We start from the raw sequence: 20545 nt of genomic DNA on the forward strand, positions 1-20545 counted from the left end.
AAAATAACATGGAAATATTTATACTTGTGTATGGTTCTGAGGAAATGAATGCTTACAAAAATCTATATTTTGTATCAAATTTGAACTGATAGTGTCTTTTTACAAAAATGTAAAGTTCTATGAAGGATTATAATTGTAAGAGCTGTATTCAGAAAAGGAGCATCGGACAACTCCACTTGCTCTTAAAGGATTTCTGGACAGACCCGTGGTGCCTTAAAATGCCGACAAGTCACAACCTTTTCCTGCTTGAAATTATAGGGAAAATAATTCTGTTTCCACCAAGTAACTTGACTATATTTGTGCTTACTGTCAATGAGCTCTACTGTTGAAATGACAGAAGTGTAATATTGAGTAAACTTCATGAATTTTGGTTTATTATCATGTCACAGAAAAACATATTGGTAAAAGGAGTCACCACAAGTGGCATTTAATCAGAATTCATCCCTGAATCTGTTCTGCTGGTTGTATCATTGTGACATCAGAAATAACTCAGTCAGTCACACTCTCTCCCATTGCTTGGAATGAGTTAGGCCAGGACTGAAGTGCTTTGCAGAGGCTCAGGACAGAAATAACAGGGGCTTCTTCAGATCAGTTGCTATATAAGTGGAATAGGAAATTGAATGGAGATTTTCACTGTGGCTCCCTTTATACCAGCGAGGGGCCACCAGGCTAATGAGAGCTACATGAGTGGCCCTCCTTCATCTCAAGGGGCCACACGATTGTCATAACCAAGATGGTCTTCCGGGATAGGCCAGTTTTGCTAACTGCGATTGTGTACCTAGAATTTGTGAGGTGTGTTGATTCAACCGTAGCAGTATGTGACTAGATATAGAGGGAAAACACATCTCTCAAATGTTGTGTGCAACAACATGAACCTCGCTTCATGGACCCTTGCTTTAAGTGTGTGTCACTTTTATGATACCGGTAGGGAAAAAACCTTACACAGACAAAAACCAGCAGAATCTGGCAATCTTGTGCATGGGCAACAGTAAACCAAAAGTCACACATTGAACCTCAGTCAACCTCGGGCTGCTGGTTACCCACCATTGCCCCACATTATGCCTGGCTCAGACAAAACCATTTATCTTTGCCTAGTCAAAACTGGTTTAGTTCATCTAAACCAGTGTTTCTCAAAGTGTTCCATGGGCCTTTTTTGGGAAAGCTTCCAGCAGGCCCACACTACTTTTTTTATCTAAAGCCTTCGTAGCCATGGAGCCTCACGGATCCCATTGTTTCTGGTTCACCATTTCGAGCTAAGGGGAGCCAGGGGAAATGGTGTGGCCCAGACTGGATTTGGGGTGCAGGCAGGCTGTCCTGGGTCTGGGACCAGGGAGGACTCACCTCCAGCCCTCTCCCCACCAGTAACAGCAAGCTCTGGAGGAGGGACCCCATCTCCCTGGTAAGGATCTTAAGGACTAGTCGACTATCCGATAAGCAAATGTCTCAGCAGGGGCTCTTGTACATTTCAAAGGAGGAATGCGGACATGTCTATCGACTAATCAATGGAAATTCCATCAACTACTCAACTAGTAAATTACTCATTAGTTAATATCCTTTCCCCCTGGTGGCCAGGCCTGCCAATGGGGCAAGTAAAGGGGGAAATTGTCCAGGGGCCTGGGCAATTTAAAAAGGCCTGGGACCTCAGCAGCTATTGATATACCCCCTGCAGGTTCTGGGATGGCTGAGGCAGCAGAGTAGCAAGTATCACTGCCTCAGATGCCCTGGAACCTGAACGGGGTATGGCAAAAGTGTCTTTGAATCAAGAGACACTGAGGCTTGTCCCCAGAGAAGGTTGGGCTGGCACAGCTGTCCTGGGGTTCCTCTGTGCAGGTATATGGTTCAGAGCACTCATCTTGTGGCTCTGGCTGAGGGAAGGAGGCAGGGAGCAGCAACCTGATGCTGTGCAGGGACACTCCAGGGAAGGCTTGCAGGGATGGTAAGCAGGGCCAGGGGAGAAGTCTGTCCCGGAACATTAGTGGAGCTAGGCCTCTGTGCTCTGAATATAGGTGGAGCATGGGCCCCATGGGCCCATATAACTCACCATCTGTCTAAATAGAAAATCTACAAACCGCCTATTTGTGTTTGTTCTACCTGGGGTAGCACCAAGAGGATCAGCTGTTTATCAGACGCACAGTCTAACTCACAACGGCAGGCAGCCTTTCATGGCAATAAGGTCCTTTCTTTGGGTGAGAGGGAGGAGACGTTCTACATGGCATAACAGTTATGCCTCCTATTCCTATGACATTCAGAGTAGGGAGCAGCTAACGTTTAGTTAATTTCTTTGGCTAACTTTAATAGTGGATCTCTGAGCTAGGGAGAATAAAAGGGCCAAAGATATCTACAAACAAACAAAGAAACAAAAAGGCAACAGGCCACTGAGATGGGCCATCTGCTATTCAATCAATTCTTTAAGATTATTTGAATGATGGAGTTTAAGACCTCATAGTAATTAGCAATCTTTTATCTTTAAAATGCATTACAAATATAATGTTCACAACAGTTATTTCAGGTACAAGTCCCTCTATTTTTATGAAGAAAACTGAAATACAACACTAAAAAGATTAGTTCACAGCCAGGCAGAGAACCACTGTCCATATGGAGATTAGAACATAGTTATACCTGATTCCCAATATTGTGCCCAGAAGTAGAACACTTGACCATGTACGGTATCTCATGTTTATTGCCTTGGTGTATGTATGTTATGTAAAAAGACTCTCATGAGCCATGAGAAGAAGAGGAGAAGGTTCATTATTCAAGCTCAATATACTACCAGCCCTATCATCCTGCTCAGATAATTCCAGATCAACAACCCTGCTTTCCTTCCTTTCTTGAACAATTCAAGTCCTTGAAATTGTTTCTGCCTACAATTAGAGTTATTGCCATACTGAATGAGAGCTATAGTACATATCCATTATCCTGTCTCCAACAGTGGACAGAATCAGATGCTTCAGAGAAAGGTGCAAGAGCTCCCTCAATATATATGGAATAATCTATCACCTCGTTTCCCTTCCAAAATGTCTCATTCTAATCTCTGCCAATAGATATTGGCTTAAATCCTGAAATATGGTGTTTTATCTACCTTCCAAAATTGCTTTTTAACTATAATGATTTTGAATATTATTGTTATTCATGTAAACATCTTTAATTCTTAATCTCCATGACACTCTTTCGCAATGAATTCTACAGTTTAATTAGGTGTCACATTAACACATATTTTCCTTTCACAGTTCTGGCTTTCCTACCTTTCTTTTTCATTGAATAGACCCTGTCATTGTGTTGTGGTATTGGGAGAATTGAAGCTCCCAATCTAGCTTATTTATTGCATTCCCCTGTCTTTCATCTCCTTTGCAAAGTAAACAATCCTGTTCTTTTCCAACTCTCTTCATATAACAGTGTTTCCTTCCTTCTTGTCAAAACCTCCTTTAATTTAGTAATATCCTTGTGAGATTGTGTGATCCCAACTGCACAGAATCCTGCAGCTGATCCTGCAGAATTTCCGCAAGCCCCCCTGGCAGCGAGCGAAGGAAGTCACAGCCAATGTTAAGGAACTATGGCGAGCTGAATGGCAGCAAGTAGATGTCCCAAACAAACATCTTGTGTCGGATCCCACCACTGAGCAGAAAGGTTTCAATCTTTCCCGGAGACTGTGGTGTGTCCTAAACTGGCTTAGGACTGGTCAGGGCAGGTGCAGTTATCTACTGCCTAAGTGGAATTTGTTGCCATCTCCACTTTGTGCACCACATTGTTGTGGAATGCCCAACATGAAAATGTATTGGCTCACTGGAGGATATCCACAATCTAACCAGTGATGCTGTTCGCTGGCTGGAGAGTTTGGATGTCCAATTCTGACAAAGAAATACAGCATTGAACATGACAGTTGAAAGAAGAAGACGATAAGTCCTTTATGCTTCTAGGAATTGCAGACACTTTCCTGTTAATTCCTCTTCATCTACAGCTGCAGTGATAATAACCAATCAGGATAATTTGGGAAGACTGAAGTTTTTATTTAATTAGGGAAAAGTTACATGTTCTTTCCATCAAGATACTGCATGCAGTAAGTCTGTAAAATCTGAAATGAATGTCTCATATGTCTACACTGCATTCCTCTTTTGAGAGAGAAATGCAAATGCAGCTGAGCAAAATTGCAAATGAAGCGCAGATTTGAATTTCCCATGCTTCATTTGCATAATCGCGTCCGGGTGCTATTTTGAAATACCCTATTTCAAAAAAAAAAAAAAAAAAACCAAAAAACTGCAGTGTAGACGCAGTTATTTCAAAAGAAAACCCTTCTTTCAAAATTACCTTTACTTCTTATGAAATGAGGTTTAAGGGTAATTTCGAAAGAAGGGTTTTCTTTCGAAATAACTGCATCTAGACTGCGTTTCTTTTTTCTAAATAGGGTATTTTGAAATAGCTCCCAGATGCAATTATGCAAATGAAGCATGGGAAATTCAAATCTGCGCTTCATTTGCAATTTCGCTCAGATGCATTTGCATTCCTCTCTTCAAAGAGGAATGCAGTGTAGACATACCCTCAGACAGTTGTTAAATAGGACTTTCAGGTCACCAGGAGCAGTAACTATTCATTGGGAATATTGTACAAAATAATCATTCCAGTTTAAAATATTTGCAGGTAGAGGGTATTTTAATTTAACCCTAAAGTTAATTTAGCAACATTTTTCCTTTCTTTAAAAGTCAGTTTATGCTTTACATACAATAAAAGTATGAGCTACATTTGGATCATCCCAGCTACTTGGTGTAAATTCTGACTAACATCATTATTAACAGTGCATGTTCACTGGTATATTGGATCAGAATTTGATGTCTTTTTTCTCTTAGACTTTACTCTGGTAATTTCTTAGACAAAGTCCCGAATAAGGATTACTGTTTGTTTAAATAGCTAGATTGTTTAAAAAATCTAAATTCACTATCCTGAAGGAGATCTTCAATCTCTCCTTTAGATCATCAAGGACTAAGGATGGGGACATAGAAAGACCTATAATAATAGTGTTAGAAACATCTGTAATATGCTATGTGATCTGATCCATACTTGTCCATGTGTGGGTGAATATTCTTTGCATGTAATTAAAGGGTGTTTTTTCCTTGTGTTGCAGGGGAGCCCGAATTTAAGTATGTCGGGAATATGCACGGGAATGAAGCAGTTGGAAGGGAGCTGCTCATTTTCTTAGCTCAGTACCTATGTAATGAATACCAGAAGGGAAATGAAACAATTATCAACTTGATCCACAGCACACGCATCCACATCATGCCATCCTTTAATCCAGATGGGTTTGAGAAGGCAGCATCCCAGGTTGGTAAACCGATGTATATACAATACATTGTAACTGTCCCCTTTAATGAGGTATATGACCAGGCCACCCAAATACTACAAAAATTGTCTCCAAATATTCATTTTAGTTTTTAAACTAATTCACTGTATTCATGACCTTTCTGTTGTCACATTTAATGTTTTAATGTTTTTGCCCAGAATGTTTTTACCCCAAATTGTAATGGATATTACAAAATATTGGTGGAAGGGTAAGTTTAAGTAATAATTAAGAGTATTCTCACTGGAAACCTGATTCTAAAAATATATATCCAAGGAAACAGAAACATGTCAAGTGACCTATGTCTCATAAAACTGCTTTTATTTCAAATATCAGAGACTAACCATAAGCTTCTTCTAATCCAGCTATTGACCAAGAATGATTCAACAAATAATTTAGGATAATGAAAACAGCCAAGAAAATTGTGATCTATTCATGAAAATCTAAAATTAATGGATTGTATTAATGGATTGTTTGCTCATGGATGTTCCTTATGGCATATCTGCATTTATGCACACTTGTAATTTCATTCTATTACGAATATACCTGTTGAATAAATGGGACTACTGACATGTTTAAATAGCTGCAGGTTTGGGGCTTTAGCATATGGTCACTACCAAGAACAGTATTTGCACCTTTAATAAGACGTGATCATTATTATGATTTAAAATATAAAATTATATCAAATAGCTATAGGTTAGATTCCTAACAAAATGTATTTTCATTAGCCTTTGAGTATAATAATTTTGAAAGATTACTTCAATAGTAATTTTCAAATGTAACACATGAAAGTTGTATACATTATTGAATAAGCAAAATTCTGTTTCTTAACATATTGTTAAACTATTAGAAAACAAAACACTTGCAATTGAATCCATTACCATCCATGTTTTCTAAAAATGTTCAGTATTAGCACTCCCTCTAGTGGCAATAAAGTGGAAGCTATATTTTCCATAAATTACCAGCTGGTGGCAGTACATCCTACTTGTGTTTAAATCATTTTTGTAGAGCTCTGATTTAAAATGGGGGAAAGAACCTCTTTCCTACCTTCAGAAATAAAATGAAAGTCTCAGAGCCAAATCTGGAAGTTCTTTCTAATGCAAAACTCACATTGTTCCTCATCCCTGAGAAATGCTGACTAGCCGCAACTCTTCTCTGAATGAGGACCAATGATATGATGGAAGTTTGTCTGTATATAAATGTCTTTTAGAAATAATGTGACCTGAAGCAGGATAATAGAAATTTGAACTTCCTGCCATGCAAGGCTGCCCTTCCTCAGATAATTTCCCTTTAACCTCAGCATTGAAGTTACTAATACATTCTGATCTTCACGTATCCAACTCGAGGACCTAATTTTCAATTCCTCACACAAAGCAAACTCATGTAAAACACTCTTGACTTCGGTGGAAGTTTTGCCTTAGTAAGATGCAGCCTTCCCTGTCCATCATATAGCTAAAACTCTCATTCATCATTTTGTATCTTAGTTACTGCAACATCTTGCTCTCTGCCCTTGGCAAATGCAATCTTTTTTCACTCATATCCATCCAGAGTGCTGCTCCTTAGATCATTTTCCTAGTCCCTACCAACGCTCTTTTTGAATCTCTCCACTGGTCTCTCCCTTCCCTGTAATATCAAATATAAGTTGCCAGGAATCACTTTCAAGACACTTCATAGTCAATCCCACCATGCCTAACATCTCCTTCACTATAGACCTGCTGCTGCTTATCTGTGATTGGCCAATGATGCTGGCCTCTGCCACCACAAAGCGCCATCACACCTCATTCCATGCTGACCCTCACATCTAGGAGGTAGGTCCCCTAAACATCCCCAAAAGTAACTTGTTCTCTACCTTTTAACTTATTCATCAGAGCTCTCCTTTGCTATGATTTCTACAAAACCCATGACAATGGCTAGGTAGCTGATGTGCAAAGACCAGTACTGGTCACCTATATTGTATCTTTGCTTAATTGTATTCCGCTGCCTATATCCATCTCTTTCTTACAATTAGAGTGGAAGGCCTTTGGGGCAGGATCTTTTTGTTCTGTGTTTGTACAGTGCCTTGCACATTGGGTTCCTCATCTAGAACTGGAACTCCTACGTATTAAAGTTATACAAATAATTATTAATATGAATACACATATGGTGGTCTGAACAGATGACCTGAGTTACTTCTGTTTTCCCTCTCTGATTTCTATCTTCTTTCAGCCTGGTGAACTCAAAGACTGGTTTGTTGGTCGCAGTAATGCTCAAGGGATAGACCTGAACCGTAATTTCCCTGACCTGGATAGAATAGTCTACGTTAATGAGAGAGAAGGTGGTCCAAACAATCACCTACTGAAAAACATGAGGAAAGCTGTGGATCAGAATCCTAAGGTAAAGAACATCCTGTTTTTTCCACAAAACCACTGGAGGGTATTTCACCTTTTTCCATAGAGAGCACTCTTGTTGGCTCTTAAAACAAAGAGCAAATTTTTCTTAAATAAATAAGACAATATTCTGGACTTGGATTATTTTATTACGTAAACAAGTCTATTTTCTGGTCTTAAATCCATCAGCTCCTAGTACACCATTAATTTCCTTCTGTTGAATGTTCTGTAAACTGGATTCCTCTTTTTGTTTAGCAAATCTTCTTTAGTCTGTTCTGTTAGTCCACAATCACACTCTCCTTAACTCTAACCTTAATTTTTTAAGACCAGAGATCACGGAGTTATTCTTGACTTTTTTGTCTCCTACATTTCTCTTGTTGATAAAACTGTCCTGGTATCACCAGAATTCACATATACATTGATCTTAATTTAGTACTTGTTTATGTCCCCATATATATGGGTTTAATATGTTTGGAGGGATTCTGTCTACCTCTGATCTTGACATGCAGAATGCTTCAAGAACTACTGGTATACTGATACATATCTTTAAGCGGGTATGGCTCTAAAAGCCAGCATTTGATTACAGATTTTGACAACCTGTTGATGAAAAGTGATTACCTGCTCAGCATAGATTTAATTTTACCATCCATCTATTGTACTTATCTTAGAATGTAGAATGTACAGTGGATGTCATTGAAATCAACATTTATTTTTTCATGGTTTTAAAAATTACCACAATATTTGCAGCATTGCCTATGCAATGTGTAGTAAGGTAAAGTCAAACACTGAGATGCAATAAATATAGGGTCTGATTCTGATCTAATTTACCATTTTATGTGAATCCACATAAATCAATGGAAAGTCTTCAGAATGACATCAGGTCTTTGTACAGATGTCAATCTGCTTCTATGGATTGGGCCATAAATGTGGTTGGAATCAAGCCTGTAAACACGTTTAAATGCATTAGACTGTGGAATATGTTACTACATGGAATATCAAGGATAATTGTGTAAATATCTATTTTTGTTGTAGCTTGCTCCTGAAACTAAAAGCATCATTCACTGGATTATGGATATCCCCTTTGTCCTCTCAGCCAACCTTCATGGAGGAGACCTTGTTGCAAACTATCCATATGATGAAACGCGCAGTGGTGTGTATTACACATTAGTCCCATCTGTTGAAAGACACAAATAGGAGATAGACATGCTATCGGATACTTCTATGGCTCTTAAAATTCACTTTCTAAATTATAGAAGTATACAACTGGAAGGGATCTCAGTAGATCATATGTATTCACATGAAGAAAAAGTATTATCTAGACCATTCCTGACAGGTCTTTGTCTAACCTGTTCTTAAAAGCCCCTAGTGATAGAAATTCCACACCCTCTGTAGGCAGTTTGTCCCAGTGTTCAGTTGGAAGTTTTCCCTAATGTTCAGCCTAAATCTCCCTTGCTGCAAATTAAGGCCATTGCTTCTTGTCCTATCCTCAGAGGTTAAAAAGAAGATTTTTTTCACCTTCTTCTTATAACAACCCTTTGTGTATTTGAAAATTGTTATAATTTGCTCACTCTTCTCTTCTCCAGATTAAACAAACCTAATTTTTTTTCAATCTTCCTTGATAGGTTATATTTTCTAGAACTTTCATATTTTGTGTTGCTCTCCCCTGGACTGTCCCCAATTTGTCCACATCTCTCCTGAAATGTGGCACCCAATGTGGACATAGTACTCCAGCTGAGTCCTAATCAGTTTGGAATAGAGTGGAAATGTGATGCAAATATATAGCAATGACCCATTTAAGTAAATTATTTATTAATTAATTACATTTATTGGTGCAAATATAGTTAACATACAGTCTTTCACTCTAGGTTTAAAGATACATTTTTTATGGTTAGAGGGTCTGATTTCAGTAGAGTTACTTGGAATATAATTGATATAACAGTGGAGAATCAGGTCAAAAAATGTTATGCTTTTGTACAATAATTTTAGTGCAAACATGGTAATGATGAATTGGGCAAAACCTGAAATGGTTACAGTGATGTGCAAACTTTTCCAGTCATGCCCTCATTTACCATTAACAGAATCTGTCCATACCTCAGCCCATTACTGCACAGCCAAGACTTCCTTCATAGCAGAGCATAGGCTGAAAGTGGAGCTGAGGGTGGAACTAAGATGAGGGAGCAGCTGGAGCTAGAGGAAGAGTTGGTCTGGGGATGGAGAGAGATTGAGGAAAGAGCTGGGCTAGGGGCAAAGTGGAGCTGGGGCTGATCTGGGAACAGAGAGGTATCAGGGCAGAGCTGGGCCTGAAGGTGGAGCAGGACTAGGGGGTAAAAGGGCTTGGCGGTAGTCAGGGTGGGGAGAAACTGGTCTGGGACTGGGGCTGGAAACATGGCACTGCCTCCCTTCCTCCTGTGGGAGCTCACCTGGCTACACAGTGTGCCTCCCCAAATGTGCCTAGTGGGACATGCCCCAGAGTTTGGGGACCACTGCCCTACATTATATCCTTTTTAGTCGTATACTAAATTTTCCTAACCAAGGAGAAGGGAATGGATTTGGAGGCTTTGGATCTTGCCAGTGCAGAAACGGTAGTTAAATATTGAGTCCTGAATCTAGGAACTTCCCAAGCTAACTGACTTTCTATATGGTAAAATAGCAAAAGCTGCTTGGGTGATTTCCTGGCTCTACTGAAATTAGTAGGACTTTTACTATAACTATTGTGAAGCCAGGATGTCACCTGTTCTATCCCTGATTATTTAAATCTCCATATCATCCTTATCATCTATCTGAAGTACAGTCCACATATCTGGAAATTCCACATGACAACTAACCAGTAGTTATACATACAATAACTGTCATGTAAGGAGAGAGTATTTATTTATGGCTTGCAAACTAAAACATTAGTGACATGCCTAGTTGAGTGAGTTCTTTATCATGTCAAGTTTTAACTATTAGTTCTTTAATAAAAGCAGTCATGGAAGTGATGTGTGTGTTAACGAAAATAACTGTATTGCTATTTCTCCTTCACTAGCACTGCTGGGCAAAATGTAGTCTGCTATAAAATGATTCACTCTGCAGTAGAATCATTTTGCCAGTATGCACATAGGATTATTATTGTTTTATTGCTTCAGCCATTAATGTGTACAGGCTTAAAATGCATAACCATTTGATCTTGTTTGTAAGCCTTGTCCTTTTATAACCTATATACTGCCTACTGTTTGTTACTCACATTCATCATATTATGTGGGATTAGATTGTAAACTTTTGATTTTGTTTGTTTGTTTCATTTTATAAAATGACTAACACATTTTGGGGTGTTTGGTACTGTAAAATTACTAACAATCATTTTAATACCGGTACGTAACAATGAATAGTGTTAACATTATTTACATTAATATCTTAAATAATAGCAATACAGATAGTATTACCATGTTAACATAATTATTATGAACTATTAATTTTACACTGCTATATGTGCACTTGGTACTTTATGGAAAAGTAAAAGACACAGTTCCCACCCTATATGAGTTCATAATCCAATATGACTGTATGACTAAACTGCTAATCCATGTGTCTGACTTTATATTCTAGGCAGCACTCATGAATACAGCTCCTGCCCTGATGATGCGATTTTTCAAAGCTTAGCTCGAGGCTATTCATCTTTTAACCCAGCCATGTCTGATCCAGACAGGCCACCATGTCGTAAGAATGATGATGACAGCAGTTTTGTAGATGGAACAACTAATGGCGGTGCTTGGTACAGTGTTCCTGGAGGTCAGTGCCACTTCATGATACAATGTAGACTCAGTTGCTTTTGAGGATGGTCAGTAATTGTGGTCACTTTAAAATTATATTCACTGACAAATTAATAGAATACAATTTTGAGGCTCTTCAGTGTTTGCTGGTGTAATACAAGCTGAATCTCAGATGGATCCTGTAGGGAATATTTTCTTAACTATTGTAGCAGCAAAACCTCCATAAAGCAAATGGGAGGTAAGCGTGGATCTCCTTATGGGCTCCACTCAGAACACACACACAGCGGAAAGGGAAGCTGACCATGATGCCTCTTAAAATATTTATTCTCTTTCACCCTTCATATCGGCCAGACTCAGAATGTTTAAACAATTCAGTTCTCAGACAACTTCAAGTAAGCCATTTTCTACCATGAGCAATTAATTATTTGCTTTTTTTCCTCACAAAAGGTACAAAAATGGTTTTATCTCCAGAATAACACATCAGATAGGTTTGTAACAGGTCATTCAGGAATAAATATTAAAATAATGGGTGTACAAACAATTGAAATAATGGTTTTACAAAAACATGCACAGTAGAAAAATGCCCACTTAACACAATACACTATTACAGTATATGGAGAGATTTATCATTACTGAAGATCTCAGAGAAAAAAGAAAGATACCTGCTGAGGGATGGTGGTCTTCTGACTGCAGTTCAATATGGGCCCAATCTTAAAAGGAGCAGAGAGTCTTCTGGGAGGTATTTAGGGCCTAATTCTACACCACTGTAGACACTGGAAGTTTTGCCATCAGTTTCAATGGGAGCTCAATCAGGGCCTTAGATCCCTGTATTCCTTGCTCACTTCTTGCCTCCTCCTTATCAGTGGATCCCAAGACTCATGCATCACTCTCTGTGGAGTCCAGGGGAGGAGGTGGGACATTGTGTTAGAGGTCACTGAACCCCTTTGCCATGTGGAGAAGAGAAATACTTCTTGTAAATTTCAGGAGGCTGAACTACACTTCTGTATTAATGTGATTTTTTTGCTCAGACAAAATTCTGATTTAAGCCAGTGGAAGTTAAATTCTTTGGTCAGAATTTGTCAATGTATTGAAATGTTTGGTAGAGATGGTTCAATTTTAATTAAGTCCGTTTAGAACCAGGCAGCTTTCTAATGGAAACCTGCCTAGTTTTGTGGCAGCTTGGCCACACAATTCCCTGGCAATTCCATGGTTTGCAGCTCCAGGGCAGCCCACTTGCAATTTCCAAATGATTCTGTCCACATTGGACATGCTGGAGCCTGGGACTGAGCAGGACTTTCTCTGCAATTGCAGCTCTGGGCTACTATGAGCCTGCTTGAGTCCAAGCACTTGAACTTAGAGTAGGGAACATGTCAGTCATAAACTCACAACCTTCCCCTCTCTATCCCCTCCCCCCCCACACACACTGTTGGGCTCAGGAAGCATAGAAGAGGAAGCTGCCTGATTTGAATGTGCTAGGGACAACGGTATATTGGGAGAAAGAGCTAGGGGAATGAAAACTGGAACTGGAGATGGTTAGTGTGTGCAGGGAGAGAGGGAGAAATAAACTTATATGGAATTGAAGTTGGGGAACGCTGTCTGACCCCTTGGTCAGGAGTACTAGCACTGGGCACCAGAAGCAAGGGGCCAGGAGACTGGAACTGGAGGCCAGAGAAGAAAATGGGGAATGATGAATCAAAACTAGTAGATGGGGGAACTGAGGTTGGATGAAGGATGAAAATAGCGGGCTAGTTAGGAGGAGGCTGGGGTACCTCACACAAATCTTCACCATGTAATCTTGATTCATTTCCAGGGTATTGAATGAGGAATGATCCCATGGAAAAACTAATGTATGATCTTGTAACTAAAGATTGTATCATCATACATATACCTAAAGGGACTGAGTTAAGGTTACAGAGGGAACCTTAATTCTGGAATTTGCTAAATGTTTGTGCTTAACTTTGACAACTTAATAATGTTCTCTTAAAGTAGTTTTGTGTGTGTAATTTGAATATTAAAATATAGACAAGAGAGAATAGCAAATCATGCACAAGCATAAACCAGCTAATACCTTCAATCATTACATTTTAACTCTGTATTCCAAGTAGCAGTGCAAGGGCACTTGATCAACTGAGTTTAATCAGATTCTTGAATCAGCATAAAAAAAACCATCTCCAAGCATCTTAACTTGCTCTGTAATTAGCCTATTGTTTAAGTGTCTTTTTATTCTCAGGCACACTGTAAGTCATGCCTGGCACTTTGTCAGATCATTACTGACATAAATCACATTTCATGTTCCATATTACTGAATCAGTGCTGAGGGTATTTTCTTTTAGGTTTTACCATGAAAAGTAGGATGCTCATGCTCTGCATGTTATCCCCAAACCTTTAGTTTGTACTATCCAAACAGCTAATGGTATGATGTACTTTGTCTTTGTATACTACCCATACACAGGGTATATATACATTGCACGGCTATTTTGGATACCAGAGGTATCCCGAAATAGCTACCCCACATCTACACAAGCTGCAAGTTATTTTTCAAAATAACGGGCGCACGCTATTTTGCCATCCCTGTAAACCTCGTTGAACGAGGGATAAGGGATAGCTCAAAATAGTGCATTATTTTGAAATTTGGTGCTGTGTAGATGCACCAAATTTCAAATTTCAAAATAGATTTGAAACAAAATAAGCAATTTGTGTAGCGCAAATTGTGTATCTTATCTCAAGTTTAGGGTGCTGTGTAGATGTACCCTTACTAATAAAGTATTATACCAGTTCATGTGCTAATTAGTAACAAAGATATGTGGGAATTGCAGATGCTCAGCAGCTCTGAGGATTTAGCCTCTAACATAATATTTTAAAATAGAAGACAGATTGCGTTGTCTAGATTCTAATGTAAATCCTCCATTAACTACAAGGGAGAGGAGTACAAGAACGAAGTCATTTCATCTCCAAAATTACAGTTACATAAGGATCATCTCAAGAACTTTTATTTTTTTACTTTTTTATTTTTAGGTTTCTCTCTCTGAGATGGGCAAGCTGGAATGGGGTTAGAATGATCAGTCAGCTACGGTGAAAGAGACAGTGGGAGGGAATGGTCAAGGAGCAGTTTGTTAAAAAAAAAGTAACTAAAATGAAGTGTGCCTGGGTAAGATACTTGACTGAGACTGAAACCTGGCTCAGTTCCTGGTTGTGCCACAGGTATTTTGTGTGACCCTGGGCAAGTCATTTAGTCTCTCTGTGAATCAATTCTCCATCTGAAAAATAGGGAGGATGATACTTTTTCCCACTTTTTTGCTCTCTCTCTTGACTGTAAGCTTTCTGAGGGCAGGGATTGTCTCTCCCTGTCTGTACAGCACAAACCATGTCAGTTTCAATCTCATTTGGGCCGTTAGATACAACCTCAGTACAAATAAATGAGGACACTTTGAAAAGTGTCAGATTGAGTGGCAGATTCAGAACTTGATAGAAGAAAATGCTTTCACACAACGCATAGTCTGTGGAACCCATTGGCACAGCCTGGTAGCTATGTCTAGACTGGCATGATTTTCCGCAAATGCTTTTAACGGAAAAGTTTTCCGTTAAAAGCATTTGCGGAAAAGAGAGTCTAGATTGGCACGGACGCTTTTCTGCAAAAGCCCTTTTTGCGGAAAAGTGTCCGTGCCAATCTAGATGCTCTTTTCGGCAAAAAAGCCCCGATTGTCATTTTTGCGATTGGGGCTTTTTTGCGCAAAACAAATCTGAGCTGTCTACACTGGACTTTTGCCCGAATGGGAGCAGCATAGTATTTCCGCAAGAAGCACTGATTTCAGATAGTAGGAAGTCAGTGTTCTTGCGGAAATTCAAGCGGCCAGTCTAGACAGCTGGCAAGTTTTTCCACAAAAGCAGCTGCTTTTGCGGAAAAACTTGCCAGTCTAGACACAGCCATATGAGTTTTGAATGAGTCTATTTGTTCAGATCCCTTTGAAGAATCTGAACCACAGCTGAGAGCTTCAGGTAAAATAATAAATAACCCCCTTCCTTTTTAAAACGGAGAAATTGTCCATTAGATATTTTCTGTTGTGCCCAAATGGTCTCTAATGTAATAACAGGAGGGTAAATTGAATTTTGGAATAAATGAAGCTGTTGCCTAGCTACTAGAAACAGGATGCAAACAAGTCATAAAATTTTCAAGTCATGGTCTGACAGGTAGAATGAATTCAGTCTCATTCCTGTATTGGACTAGAGTCTCTTCTGTGCCCATTATGAAGGGCGGGATGATGACATGAAGCTGATTGCAGTTCCCATTTTGAGGCTAGTTTTGTGCTCCCAGCCAAGAAGCCTGAGGACTACTGTAATTGCCGTTGTGCAATAATCCATCTGGGAATTGCCTAGGTATACTGTACATCCACCAGGCCTCTTCCTACCCCTACACTGAAAACCACAAGCAGGAGGCATAATAAATTGCTATACTAACCCTGTTATCACTGGGAACTCCTGCACTTTGAATGGATTCTTATCTGGGGAAACATGGCTAGTTTCTGCTTCTCTTTGTGCTTCCTCATGGTGCAAAGAAAGTGGAGCAGGTGTTACAGAAACTAGACCAAGGAATACAGATTAATTGAGGTCAAGATGATGGAACATTTAAATACATAGGTAATTAAAAATACTACTGTATATTTTTAAATCCCCCAATTAAAGTTTAATTAAAATGTTTTTCAATAACCATATTCAAGTCTAGTTCCTATTTCTTTTACTCTGGTGCTGAGTTGGAAAAAAAGAAAAAATAAATGTAGTAGCTGATTGGAAATTACAGGACTCACTTTCCCCACTCTCTTACGCCAGATGAACTTTTCTTTTTAATTTTTTTTTTGAAGAAAGTAATTGAAAATATTTTCCATGGAAAGTAGATCCTAAAATTTTTGCGCTGAAAAACAAAATTTTAAGCAGCTCCAAAGAAGAGCTCTTTCAAAGTAATTATGTGATGTTGTATTTACTTTGTCATTAGCTGTCATTCACAGGTTTACAGTGAACATAATGGTCAGTTTTTTCATCTGGAAATAATTGAACCACACCTGGAAATTGTTTTTAGTTCCTACAAAAGAAAAAATGGGCTTTTCATGCCAAGTGTCTCAGAGGATTATGCAGGCCAGATGCTCTGTCAGATTTGGTACAATCATTACATGCAGTCATGACTGCCAAGAAATTCAGTGTTTTCTGTGAAATGAACATTTTCAGTGAACTCCCTTTTTTCCCTCTGAGAAACAGTATATTGGGACCTGTTTCACTTCTCTCTTATTCTGGTTTAACATCAGTGGATTTATTCTAGAACAGTGGTTCTCAACCCATTGACCACTGTGGGTTATGTATGCAGCTCCTTGTTACGTGGGCTGCAGCCACACAGTATATATACTGTCTTCATGGCCCTGAGGCTGTCACATAGACTGTAGTTCTGTGCTGATTGAGCTGCAAGTGGCCCATGGGCCACAGGTTGAGAACTACTGCTTTAGATTTACATCAAAGGGAGAAAAGAATCTGGCCCATCGTGTTTCATACAGATTTCTCCTAATTCCCAACAGTATCTTATAAATGTCTCCTTGTTGAAAGTTCCACTTTTCTCACTGGACACTATGCCAATACACCTTACCTAACAGCAATGCAAACGGTGTCAACATAAATCTCTGCTGATATTGCAGGAATGCAGGACTTCAATTACCTCAGTAGCAACTGCTTTGAAATCACCGTGGAGCTCAGCTGTGAAAAATTCCCTCCAGAGGAAACTCTGAAGAGCTATTGGGAGAACAACAAGAACTCACTTGTCAATTATATTGAGCAGGTAAATGGTCAAAAGAGTTTTCTATACAGTAATGCGTCTAAACAGAAATTGCCATCTGATTTAATCTGATTATACACTATAGTTATGCTTGCTTGGCACACTTCCATGGGGTAAATCTAGAACTAATAGATTCTTAAAAATTCAAACCCATGTGAATCTAGATCTGTTTTTTGGTAGATACGCTATAGTTAACAAGTATATGCCAGTAAGTGTGATATGAGAAAAATAACCTGTTAGTACAGCTGGTGAAGAATGGGGATTTATTCTTGAATAATTTATTTGAGAAAGTATGCCAAAGTTTGCCAGATCAAATATTTGCAATGAATAAATCACTGAGTTTTGCCTGTTAGTTTTATGTGGGATGAAAAGGCATTATATTTGCACTATAGAATTTCACCTGTTTGCTATTAACTATCTAAAAAAAAGCTTCAGATTCTTTGCAGATGGATTAATTTCCCCAAAATAATTGAAAATATGGTCTGACAAGGTATTTTCAGAGCTGTAGATACCATAACACCTTAAATTGCCTGCTTCTGTAGCATTGCTAGCTAGATCATTGAAGCGCAGTTGCTTTAATCTGGCAGAGGATTTAATCTACCTTCTGGAATTTTGTACATGATACTTACAGCTAGATTCTCAGCAATGGCTGAGAAGTGTGAAGTGTTATCCCACTACAAACATGGCCTTTCTGCTCTCTTATGCTATATGTGAATCCCTTAGAATCAATTAGGGCAGTTTAAAGGATGCCCTTTTCTAAATTATACCAGCTGCTAGTAGTGCCTTAATGACAGCAAAAGCTCAAGAGACTATAGAGAAGTCTCAGTTGGATACCCTATCCCCACTTGTACCTGTAGTACCTGATAACAGCTAAACATGCTACATGTCTTCTACTGGCTGGTGAGGCTGTTTAGCCTGACAGTCCAATGGCACTGCAACACAAAATGGCCATATTGCACCAGATGATGCAGGGTGCAGCCTCCAAAATGAGGTTTCATGCTTCTCAGACAATAATGTGAGTTTTACCATTAACTATAATTGGAGCAGAATTGGATCTTGTGGGATCTTCCCAAGGGCTGAGTGATTCATGTAAAGGAACTTCAGGGGGTAGCTGAGTTAGTCTGTACAGGATAAACTTTAAAAAACCAACAAATAGTCAGGTAGCACTTTAAAGACTAACAAAACATGTAGAAGGTATCATGAGCTTTCGTGGGCATAGCCCACTTCTTCAGATGACCAACATTCTGGTCATCTGAAGAAGAGGGCTGAGCCCACGAAAGCTCATGATACCATTTACATGTTTTGTTAGTCTTTAAAGTGCTACCTGACTATTTGTTGGTTTTTTAAAGTTCATCATATAAAGGAGCTGATTTAATTGGGAGATGAATCTGCTCACCTCGCACATTAAGTTCTAAATGCCTTGCAGGACCAGACCCTAAATTCCTATATTTGAGAAAACTTAACAGCATGTGGGAAAGATGTACACCAGGCTATATCCCAACACCTTTCATCAAGTCTCTGCATACTCACTAACAAAAGGTTTCAAGGGAGTTCATACTTCCCTTCATGGTTTGCTGCGTATTTGTAGCAAAAACAAATTAGTCACATCAACAGCTGAACCCTGTTGGCTCAGTCACTTTGTAATGTTCCATTGTGAGGGTCAGAAATTATCCTTGCTGCTTATTTTCAGCATGTAGCTGTGGGGTGGTTAACATGCACTCTCAGATATGTTACTGACTAAAACAGCTGCCTTTTCTTTCAAGAACATATGTAAGTATTTTCCCATATATCTGTCTTTTTCAGATACATCGAGGAGTAAAAGGATTTGTTAGAGATCTTCAGGGAAATCCAATTGCGAATGCTACCATTTCTGTGGAGGGAATAAACCATGACATTACATCAGGTCAGTGCCACACCTTAGGTGATTAAGTAGCAAGGAGTGTTAGAATGTGGTTGCTGTGCCTCTGTAGCATGCAAGTTGGAGTTAGATATTATTAGCTGGGTGTGGTCAGGCTGCATCAGTTCTTAGATGGGAGACATCATGGGGTTAGGAAGAAAATTCTTCATGGGGCAGGTTGGATATTCTATATCTGCTACCTGCAGGATTTCTTTCACCTTTCTTTGAAGAAGTTCATCGTACCTGCTGTTGGAGATTGGTCTGAACTAAATAAATTGCTGGTCTGATCCAGTGAGCCAGGACTTTTAGTCCTAATGCTACACGCTATATGAAGTATTATTGGTGACACCTTTCTCTTTGAGAATGTCTAGACTGTAATTATGGGGAATGAACTGTAGCCCAGGCTGACATGACCAAGCTAGCTGCTGTGGTTTCACTGCTCTGGCTCCTGAACTAGCAAGATTAAAACAAATTTGGATATGTGAGTTGGAGCTGCAAACACACCTGTGATACCAGTCTGGACAAACCCCGAGTCACTGTGGAACTATGTTCTTGAGCAAAGAGCTGTTAGAAGTGCCATGTCTGGGATGAAACCGAAAACTCTGGTCCAAATCCCCTGTGATTATTAAAGATCCCATTGTGCTTTGTGCAGGATTAGGAGAGTTAAGCACTAATCTCCTTGCCAGATTCCAGTTTGGGTAATTGCTTTCTGGCTAGATAAGCTCCTCAGTTGTTTGTTTGAGAGTGTGTTTTTTCATTTCCTGTTCATGCTGACAGCATGCAAAGTGTTACTATATGTTCATAATTTGTCATGTTAAACAGCATATTAGTTTGTTAAGGTGCTAATTAAATAAATACATTTCCCATAGTTTGTGAACTATTGTATGCTATAGTAATTTCCCTAGCAATGGATCCTTCTATTCTACTGAATTGTATGGCATGGAATTGCTACTCTCTCCAATTGGCATTTCTCTTCGTGATGTGTCCCCATGTTACAGGGAAAGTGGGAAGCAGCACCATCAACCAAAAGAGCCATCTGTAACCTTAGCAGTCTCCTTTTACTGTACATAAAATAAGGGAGGAGGAATGAAAGGCAAAGACCAGTAAGGGTATGTCTACACAGCAGCGTTATTTCAAAATAACAAAATGCGCATCTACACAGCAAGCTGTTATTTCCAAATAATGTTGAGGTGGAGGACTTTTGTGACCCTCATTTTATGAGGAGTAAGGGAAGTCGAAGCAATGACGTAGCTGACATTGCGTATCTTGATTTGACTTTTGCCCTGCTGTGTACCCTAAGAGAGCTGCATGAGGATTGAGAGAAGGAAAGAAGCAGAGAGGGAGAGGATTCTGTGTTCCATTTGAAAGGTCAATATCCAATGTGTGTTGTCTGTT

The 20545-nt window shown here is 39.2% G+C and overlaps 1 protein-coding gene across 1 annotated transcript in view; it reads left to right on the plus strand.

Annotated features, from left to right (window-relative positions):
- Positions 1–20545, plus strand: part of CPE (carboxypeptidase E) — an 86824-nt gene that overhangs the window by 63101 nt on the left and 3178 nt on the right. Inside the window, exons 2-7 of the mRNA XM_075930160.1 lie at positions 5114–5310; positions 7532–7699; positions 8725–8842; positions 11278–11460; positions 17117–17256; positions 19057–19156. Coding sequence (XP_075786275.1) covers positions 5114–5310; positions 7532–7699; positions 8725–8842; positions 11278–11460; positions 17117–17256; positions 19057–19156 — 906 coding nt within the window. The remainder of the gene's footprint in view (positions 1–5113; positions 5311–7531; positions 7700–8724; positions 8843–11277; positions 11461–17116; positions 17257–19056; positions 19157–20545) is intronic.

Source organism: Pelodiscus sinensis, chromosome 5, assembly GCF_049634645.1.
Source record: "Pelodiscus sinensis isolate JC-2024 chromosome 5, ASM4963464v1, whole genome shotgun sequence".
NCBI classification, from domain to species: Eukaryota; Metazoa; Chordata; order Testudines; family Trionychidae; genus Pelodiscus; species Pelodiscus sinensis.